At 42.7% G+C, this 10,414-nt stretch overlaps 1 protein-coding gene across 2 annotated transcripts in view; it reads left to right on the top strand.

Annotated features, from left to right (window-relative positions):
• Positions 1-10,414, top strand: part of LOC132165455 (DNA topoisomerase 3-alpha) — a 106,241-nt gene that overhangs the window by 33,071 nt on the left and 62,756 nt on the right. For both annotated transcript variants that reach the window (XM_059576034.1, XM_059576033.1), the window contains exons 12-13: positions 1,696-1,785; positions 1,947-2,051. In XM_059576034.1, coding sequence (XP_059432017.1) covers positions 1,696-1,785; positions 1,947-2,051 — 195 coding nt within the window. The remainder of the gene's footprint in view (positions 1-1,695; positions 1,786-1,946; positions 2,052-10,414) is intronic.

The following is a 10,414-nucleotide window of genomic DNA, read 5'->3' as shown; positions in this document are numbered from 1 at the left end:
CGTGGCATATACTTAAAATTTTATTTTATTTTATTTTTAAATTAAAAAATAATGTATTTAAAAAAAAAAAAAAAAAAATTGGGGGTAGCTCTTGGCCATTTGGGGGTGGCTCGGCCACCCCCATCGGGCCAGATGGGGGTGGCCAGGCCACCCCATGGCCAAAAGGGGTGGCTCAAAATGACCAAGAGTCACCCCCAATTTTTTTTTTTTTTTAAAAAAATTAAGTAAGTGCCACATGTCAACATTTGATTGGTCCACGTAGATTTCCGCTAAGTCACTCTAACGGTCAACTGACGGAATGACTAATTTGATCTATTGTCAAAACCATATGAACCTCCTGTCATAAAAATCAAACCTTAAGGAAGAAAAAATAAAGTAATGAAACCCCATGGGGGTATTTAATATTTAACCCATCTTATTATCTATAGAAATGAATTGAAGGTTATAAGTAAAAGAGTAAAATTTCAATAAGCATGAAGACAATATTTATGGTCAATTTGGAAACTCTTATCTATGCACTACAATAACTTGTATATTGTTTATAAATTATTGGCGGGTGTGGGGTGTTTGGAAGTAATTGAGATCACTTCTGACCATGATTATTATTTTTTTCTTTTGTTGGTGTTGAATATACAGCTATGAATGTAAAAAGATTGAGTTCCACATTTAAAAGGGGTCACAAGTATGAGTGTTAATATACCATAGTTGGACCCAAACCCATATGCTTAAGCTTTTGGATTGAGTGATGTCCCAACATCCTATATATTATGGTGTCATTGAAAGATTCTGCAATGTGTTAATCTCCCTAACAAGTGGTATTAGAAACAAAATTGGTGTGCAATTTGGTGGAGTGGTGTAGGCACAAACGAGGGTCCTTGGAGTAATAGGCAATGGTTCATGGCGTGGGCACAAATAGAAGTCTCTGGAGTAGGGGCAAAGGTGCATGAGGTGGACAAACCCACATCCCACAAGTGATCCCGGAGACGATGCATAAGATTGGAAAAAAGAAAAAACTTCCGTTTGAGGGGAGTATAGCAATGTTGTGATGGAGATACATGTGAGCGGGAGATTATTGAGTATACAATTGTGAGTGTAAAAAGATTGAATCCTACATTGAGAAGATGTCACAGGTATAAGTAGTTAATATTAGTTGGGCTGAAACTCATAGGCTTAAGCTTTAGGGTTGATTGGCCTCCCGACATGCTATATTATGGTCTCATTGAAAGACTTCTCAAAGAGTCTTTCTCCCTAACAGTTGGTGTGGTGTTTTTAAGGTTCTTCTCTCTTTATTCTCTCTCTCTCTCTCATATATGTGTTTTATCTCTTCATATATTTGTTTTCTTAAAGGATGTTTCATCCCTTCATCCCTGGACTTCTTCCATGAATAATGAGGTAGTAATCCTCTTAAAATGAAGCGTATAGTATTAGTAGGATGAGCATGAACAACAATATGGAGCAGTGAAGCTTCAAACTTGTCTTAAATTGTAACTTTTAAACTCGTCTAAAGTTTAGGCGAGCTTTATCCATACTTTTCTGTGGTTTTCTTTGGGTAATGTATATAGTTTTCTCTGTTCCCACCTAAGAAGACTCAGGGCTCATCTTACAGTTTTATGTTCTGAACTTTGAGAACAAGCTTTGCTTTAGCTTGTGTATGCCATCTCAAAAGTAGTTACATCAATACTGGTTGTGTTACAGTTCATACCAACATCGTTGACTCTAGATTCAGGAGTTACAAGACCACCGCCACTTCTGAGTGAAGCTGATTTGCTAAGTTGTATGGACAAGGTGAGGAAGATAGATACTTAATTTGGTTTATTTCTGGTATTCATTTCCTGTGGTCTGAAATGGGATTAGCTGTTCGCTAGCTAATTAGACAGTTATAATTGTACTCTCTAAATTATTACCCCTTGTTTTTCCTTATTTATTTTTTATTTTTTTTGATGTAGGAGGGCATTGGTACAGATGCGACGATGCATGATCATATAAAAAAGCTGCTTGATCGGTTTTATGCAACGAAGGACTCAAACACTCGCTTCTCACCAACTAATCTTGTAACTTCAAAGGCTCATTCTTTATGTTATTTAATTTGTGCTCTTATGTCTAATTATCTTCTTATGATGATCTACTCAGGTATCCTAACACATTTGTTGGTTCTTTTTATGGTAGCTAGGTTTAAAATATAATTTAGAGCCTAGAATTGAGCAATTGTAAGGTTATCTATAGTTCTTAAATAGTCCTAGTAAATCCAACAACCATTCTTGCAAGTTAGTTTCTTTCCCGGATATAATTGGCTACAAAACTAATTAGATATCAAATTTCTAGAAAATCATGGAGTAAATGCGAGCGAGGGCTATCATTTTTTGAGAATTGGCTCAAAGGACATTATGGCAGGATTTTATGTCTACATTTCTCATATATGTGCAGTTGACACAAGTGCTGTTAATTTGGGATTTTTTTTTTATATTTACCATATTTGCTATTCCTAACATATCTCAGCAGTCATAAGATTGCCTCTTATTCTTTTTCCTTCTTATTTTATATAATTTTTTTGATGAGTAATAATGTATTAAAGAGTGCAGAGGGGCGCAACCCAAGTACATAGGTAGTATACAAGAGAGCGACTAAGTAGGGGAGAAAGAAGAAGAGAACATAAAGAGAAAATCAGGAATGTTGATCACTAAAGGAGCAAGCCAGCCTGTAGTCCATGTGAATTGTTGAGAGGTTTTTATGAATAAAGTATAGAGAAAAGAGGAGGCTGTTCAAAGATCCATAGCCTACCTCACACATATTATATATAAGCTTTGAGAATACATAAATGACCAAATTGCCCTCATACCCTAATACATTCTTCTACATTCTTCTAACACATTCTTCTACATTCTTCTAACACTCCCCCTCAAGCTGGAGCATATATATCATATAAGCCCAGCTTGGAACAAATAAACTCTAACCGGTTACGACATAAAGACTTTGTAAACATATCAGCTAATTGGTCTCCAGACTTCACAAATACTGTAGATATGTTTCCATTGAGTATCTTGTCTCGGATGAAATGACAATCAACCTCAATGTGTTTAGTCCTTTCATGAAAAACCGGGTTAGATGCAATATGTATGGCAGCCTGGTTATCACAAGATAATGGGATAGGAGTAGTAGTCGAGAAGCCGATCTCCTGAAGGAAATGTTGTAACCATGTCAACTCAGTAGTCGTATGAGCCATTGCCCTGTACTCTGCTTCAGCACTAGATCGTGCCACCACAGTCTGTTTCTTACTCTTCCAAGTTACAAGATTACCACCAAAGAATGTGCAATACCCTGTAGTAGACCGTCTATCTGAAGGAGAACCTGCCCAATCTGCATCAGTAAAACCTTCTACCCTAAGATGTCCATTTGGTCTATACAATATTCCTAGACCAGGTTGTCTCTTTACATAACGAATAATCCGAGTAACAGCTTCCCAATGTGAAACCCGAGGAGCCTCCAAGAATTGACTGACAACACTAACGGCATATGAAATATCTGGCCTGGTGATAGTAAGATAGTTCAACTTCCCAACTAGACGACGGTATCTGCCGGGATCTTCAAATAATTCACCTTCATCCTTTAGTAATTTCTTATTTGGATCCATTGGAACATCAACTGGCCGAGAACCCAAAAGACCTGTCTCTTCTAATAAGTCAAGTGCATACTTTCTCTGGGACAAGTTGATACCTGTTCGAGATCTAGCAACTTCAATGCCTAGAAAATATCGAAGTTTGCCCAAATCCTTTGTATGAAATTGATCCTGTCGGAATTGTTTTAATCGGGCAATGCCTCCTGAATCATCCCCAGTAATGACAATGTCATCTACATATACCACAAGGAGAATATAGCCAGCACTAGTATGTAAGTGGAATACTGAATGTCTGTCTGACATCTCTGCAGACCAAACTTCAGTACCGCTTCAGAGAACTTTCCAAACCATGCCCGCGGTGATTGCTTGAGACCATACAATGCCTTTCTTAATTTACAAACATAGCCCTGAGACTCCCCCTGAGCGACAAACCCAGGTGGTTGCTCCATATAAACTTCTTCACTCAAATCCCCATGGAGAAAGGCATTTTTGACATCCAATTGGAACAAGGGCCAATCAAGATTAGTAGCCATGGAAATAAGAACACGAATAGATGAAATTTTGGCAACAGGAGAAAAAGTGTCATCATAATCAATACCATACGTTTGCGTATAGCCCTTAGCAACCAACCGAGCTTTCAATCTTTCAACCGAACCATCAGGATGAAACTTAACTGTGTAGACCCATTTGCAACCCACAGTCTTCTTATTAGGTGGTAAGGGAACAAGCTCCCATGTCCCATTGTGATGCAAGGCCTTCATTTCCAATTCCATAGCTTGCCTCCAACCAGAGTCAGATATTGCAGCCTGCACTGTCTTAGGAATAGAAACAGTAGAGAGATGGGAAAGAAAGCAAGAGAATGTAGGGGATAAAGAACGAGTGGAGACAAACTGACTAATAGGATGTTGGGTAGTGCAAGAACGTGTACCTTTCCGTAGGGCAATAGGCAAGTGGTCGGATGGATGTGGAGGCAGCGGATCTGGAGACGATAAGGATGATGATGGCGGTGCAGGAGCTGATGGTCGAAGTCGGCGTTGATAAACTTGGAGTTGAGCAGGTTGGTGGTGAGGTAGCGAGACCGGAGGAGAAGGAGAGACCGGCACAGAGAGAAGAGGAATAGGCAGCGGAAGAGACTCGACATCAGGCTCAAGGGAAGGGTCACCCAAAGAGGTAGTAGCAGAAAAATAGGGGAGAGACTCAACAAATGTGATATCGGCACTAGTGAAGTAGCGTCGAAGAACCAGACTATAGCAACGGTATCCCTTTTGGGTTGTGGAATACCCAAGGAAGACACATTTAGTAGCACGAGGGTCAAGCTTATCAAATCCGGGACCCAAATTATGAACATAGCAAACACACCCAAAAACCTTCAATGGCAAGGAGAATGAGGAGGAAGAAGGATATAAAAGAGAATGAGGAGAGGTACCATCTAAGACCGAGGAGGACATCCTATTAATTAAATAACAAGCGGTGAGGACAGCATCACTCCAAAATTGTTTGGGAACATGCATATGAATTAAGAGACAACGTGCGATTTCTAATAAATGACGATTTTTGCGTTCAGCCACACCATTTTGTTGTGGAGTGTGAGCACAGGATGTTTGATGGATAATGCCTTTATCAGACAAATAAGAGGCAAATGAATGAGATGTATATTCTTTAGCATTATCCGAACGCAAAATACGGATTTTCTGAGCAAATTGAGTCTTAATCATAGTGCGAAAAAGTTGGAAAATAGAAAATAACTCTGAACGATTTTTCATTAAAAATAACCATGTCATACGGGAAAAATCATCCACAAAGGTCACAAAATAGTGGAATTTATTGGCTGCGATATTAATTGGACCCCATACATCAGAATGAACTAACTCAAAAGCACTAGAAACCCTACTAACAACACGTGACGGAAACGAGACACGATGATGCTTGCTAAGCTGACAAGCTTCGCAAGGCACAGACGTCTCATGACGAAGACTGGGGACTTGATGCTTCAATGTAGAAAGGGAAGGATGACCAAGACGACAATGCCACTGAAGAGCGGAGGCCGACGACTGCAACGCATGAGAGGAAATTGTGGGTGCTAGATCGAGATAATAGAGGCCATCAACTTCATGCCCCATACCAATCATCCTCCTCGTCTTGAGATCCTGAAAAATGCATAGAGAAGGATAAAAACTAACTGAACAGTTAAGGGATTTTGTGATTTGACTAATAGATAACAAATTAAAAGGAAAGCCAGGGACATGTAAAACAGATAACAACTCAATGTCAGGACTCAGATGGGTAGTGCCTAAACCGACCACTTTGGATAGGGAACCATTAGCTAGGGTGACACTTCTAGGTGATGCGACAGGATGATAATTAGAGAGGAAAGTAGACGAACCAGTCATATGTTCATTGGCGCCAGAATCGATAACCCACGGGTTGCTAGTGGAGGATAAAAGACAGTGAGATGCAGTACCTGACTGAGCAAGAGTAGCAGTGGAAGAGGAAGAGGCCTGCTTATGGGCTAAGAACTGAGCATACTCATCTTTCGGGATGGAGATGAGATCATTCTCAAGGGGTGAGCTTGGAGTACCAAGTGGTCCAGCCGGGGCTAGAGAACCCTTATGAGAAGTAACCTGATTGGCAAACCCGGATGGTGTGCCATGTAAGTCCCAACAAAACTCCACAGAATGATTGGTACGGCCACAATGAGTGCATTTGCGAGGCCCACGACCTCCAATGTGACCACCTCCCCGGAAATCACGGCCACCACGAAAACCACGACCACCTCTACTGCCACGCCCCCCACGGGTACCACCATAACTACCACGGGCAGCAATAAATGCAGCACGATCACCAGTACGTTCCATGCTCAACAAAGAACCATGATCAGAAATAGTAGCACGCTGAACCCGAGAAAAAACCTCAGAAAGCAATGGGAGATCAGAACCTCCCAAAATCTGCGCACGAACAGACTCATACTCAGGTTTCAAGCCGAGAAGAAATCGAACCACATCCACATCTTGACGTTGCTTCTCCATTTTCTGCAAGTCAGTGGAGAGTGGCTGATACATGTCTCTTTCCCGACAGACGGTCACAACCTGATTGTAGTACTCATCTAAAGATTGAGTACCTTGTTCTAGTCCAAAATATCGTTGACACACCTCATAAACTCGAGTGATATTCCCAGCGCCAGAGTACATATGCCGGAGATGATCCCAAATTGCTTTAGCAGTAGGAAGATAGAGACATGAGGATCCAATGTGAGGTTCAATACTATTCAACATAAGAGATATAATCTGATTATCGGCCTGGTCCCAAAGACCTTTGGAGTCATCTTCCGGAGATTGCTCATATTCGAAGTGAGAATACAGACCTTTCCCTCTCAAGTATACTTCCACAGATCGTGACCAATAACTATAATTTTTGCCATTAAGTTTCACAAGTGTCATAGTAGCCGGACCCATAGAGGCAGAATTAATTAAATCGGAAGGAGGAGCCATGATAATGCACTAACCAGATGCAAACAACTACACAAGTCCACCAACCAACGAACTACCAAAAAAAAAACTCACACAAAACAGCCCCAACTCAAAGCAAAGCTTGCTGACAATGATGAATGCCAACCAAAAACAACTCAAACCATGGTAGAATCGATAAAATACGTCAAAAACTGACCTGAACCGGACTGAAGTTGAGCAAAAACAGGTCTAAACCATAGTGAACCGGAAGAAACCGAGAGAAATTAGCAAAAACTGACCTGAACCGGCTTGAACCTGGCCTGAACCGGACTGAACCGGCCGGAAAATGGACTGAACCGGCCGGAAAATGGGCTGGACCGGTCTGGACAGGGGATAACCAGAAACCGGATAGCCTTATCCCGGTTGAGGGTTGGGATATCCTTATCCCGAATACGCGACAGCAGGAACCCGGAGCCAAACACCCAATCTTCGTCTGTGAAAACTGCTGGAACCACGCCGGAGACTGCCAGACATCGCCGGAAATGCGCTGGAGACAGCCAGACCTTGCCGGAACTGCGCCGGAGACAGCCAGACGCGCCGGAGACAGCCAGACCTCGCCGGAACTGCGCCGGAGACAACCAGATCTCGCCGAAACTGCGCCGGAGACAACTAGACCTCGCCGACGACAACCAGATCTCGTCGAAACTGCGCCGGAGACAACCAGATCTCGCCGAAACTGCGCCGGAGACAACCAGACCTCGCCGACGACAACCAAACCTGCCGGCGACACCCAAATCGTGCCGGAAAACAACCAACGACGACAAACACACCTCCGACAGCACTACAGACAGCACCAACCGATCATCGACGACTACTTAAGGCCCATGGAGATGACGGCGGTTCATACCACCGGCGATGGAGAACCTAGCGCCATCTTCCACCACGGGCTTGAAGCCCAGCACTTCAACTACGTTCAAGCAGTAGCAATATAAATGGGAGAGGAAGAAAAAAAAAAAAAGAAAGAGAACCGGGAAAAAAAAAACGATTAAACTAAAAGAAAGAAAAAGATTTGGGAGAGAAGAATAAGATATCAGGAAAAGGTATAAACCCTAGGCTCTGATACCATGTTGAGAGGTTTTTATGAATAAAGTATAGAGAAAAGAGGAGGCTGTTCAAAGATCCATAGCCTACCTCACACATATTATATATAAGCTTTGAGAATACATAAATGACCAAATTGCCCTCATACCCTAATACATTCTTCTACATTCTTCTAACACATTCTTCTACATTCTTCTAACATGAATAAAGTGTACAAAAAGAAGTGAATAAGGTCCTCAAGATTTCTCGACACATTCTCGAAGCATCTCGCATTCCTTTCCTTCCAAAGACACCAAAGAAGAGAAAGGGGAGCCATCTTCCATACCACAGCACTACTCGTTCTCCCGCCCGCCCACCAACTAGCAAATATCTCCTTTACGCTTCTAGGCATAACCCAACACATGTTAAAGCGAGAGAAGATAACATCCCACAACTTGCGTGCGGCCCCACAATGAAGAAAGAGATGATCCACGGACACCCCATCCGCCTCACACATACAACATTGATTAATCACAACGATACCTCTCTTCCGAACATTATCCAACGTGAGAGGTTTCCCAAGGGCAGCCGCCCATGCGAAAAACGCCACTCTCAAAGGAGCCTTGGTGCGCCAAATGCTTTTCCACGGAAAGTGGTTAGGCACCTTAAAGGCAAGCATCCTATAGAAAGAGCGTACCTCAAACTTCCCTTTTCTTGAAGGAATCCATCACATCCGGTCCTTCCCTTCCCCCCGAATCGAAGATGAGTACAAGAGCGAGAAGAAAGAGGCTAAGGCCATCTCCTCCCAATCATGAATACTATGGGTGAAAGTAACATTCCAGTGAACCATCCCATTTACACACTCTCAAATATCCGCAATGGAAGCATCCTTATTGCAAGCAATATTAAAAAGACTCGAAAAGGCATCCTTGAGAGACGTCTCACCACACCAGCAAACCTCCCAAAATTTGACCTCCCCCCCAAACTAGGATCTAATCTGAAGTGACACCGAAACGACCTCCAAACCCCACAAATGTGTTTCCATAACCCCACCCGTTCCACGAGGAACTTTAGAACCCCAACCACCCCAATCCACCCCATACTTTGCCACCAAAATACTTCTCCACCAAGCTTCTTTCTCATTTGCAAATCTCCATAACCATTTCCTCAAGAGAGCTTGATTGAAAAGACGCAAGCTCCGAATCCCTAGCCCTCCCTCAGCAATCGGAGAACATACCTCGTGCCAACTAACCAAATGGAACTTAGTCTTATCCTTGAACCCCCCCATAAAAAATCCCGTTGAATCTTCTCAATACGATTTGCCACGGAAATAGGAATGGGAAAGAGAGACAAAAGATAGGCGGGGAGATTGGATAGGGTGCTCTTGATGAGGGTGAGCCTCGCCCCCTTGGACAAATAAGAACGCTTCCAAGGGGCCAACCTTCTAGCAATGTTCTCCAACATGTCATCCCAAATAGCCAACTGCTTGAAGGACGCCCTTAGCGGAAGACCCAGGTACTTCAAGGGCAAAGAACTAGTGCCACAACCCAAAACACCAGCCAACTCATCCGTCTCTACCGAATCTCCGACTGGGACCAAAACAGACTTGGCCCGATTAACTTTTAACCCTAAGACCGCCTCGAAGCCAATAATGAGAGCTTTAATAAATCTAACATGTTCAGAAGCTGACCCACAAAAGACCAGCGTATCATCAGCAAAGAGAAGATGGGAGACAGAAACCCACTCATGCTCACCAGCACCCATATAGAAACCATTGATGAAACCTTTGCTGATAGAGACATTAATCATTCTGCTGAATGCCTCCATGACCATGATGAACAAGAAAGGAGAGGGAGGGTCGCCTTGTCTAAACCCACGCAAACTCCCAAAGAAACCGAAAGGCGAACCATTGATCAACACCGAGAACCGCACCGACGAGATACAATGTTCAATCCAAGAGCACCATTTCTCACCAAAACCGCACCTTTTTAATAGGTAGAGTAAAAACTTCCAATTCATGTGATCGTAAACCTTCTCCATATCCAACTAACACAAGAGACCGGGATCCCCAGATCTAAGACGGCTGTCCAGGCATTCATTGGCCATAAGCACCGAATCCAAAATCTGTCGACCTTTGACGAACGCATTCTGTGGATTGGAGATGACCCGGTTCATGACTCCCTTCATTCTATTGGCTAAAACCTTCGCAATAATCTTATAAATCCCCCCCACAAGGCTAATAGGACGGAAGTCCTTCAAATCGGATGCCCCATGC

The sequence above is a fragment of the Corylus avellana genome, chromosome ca11 (genome assembly GCF_901000735.1).
Source record: "Corylus avellana chromosome ca11, CavTom2PMs-1.0".
NCBI classification, from domain to species: Eukaryota; Viridiplantae; Streptophyta; class Magnoliopsida; order Fagales; family Betulaceae; genus Corylus; species Corylus avellana.
Note: the sequence above shows the minus strand (reverse complement) of the source record. Positions and strands in the feature narration are given on the sequence as shown.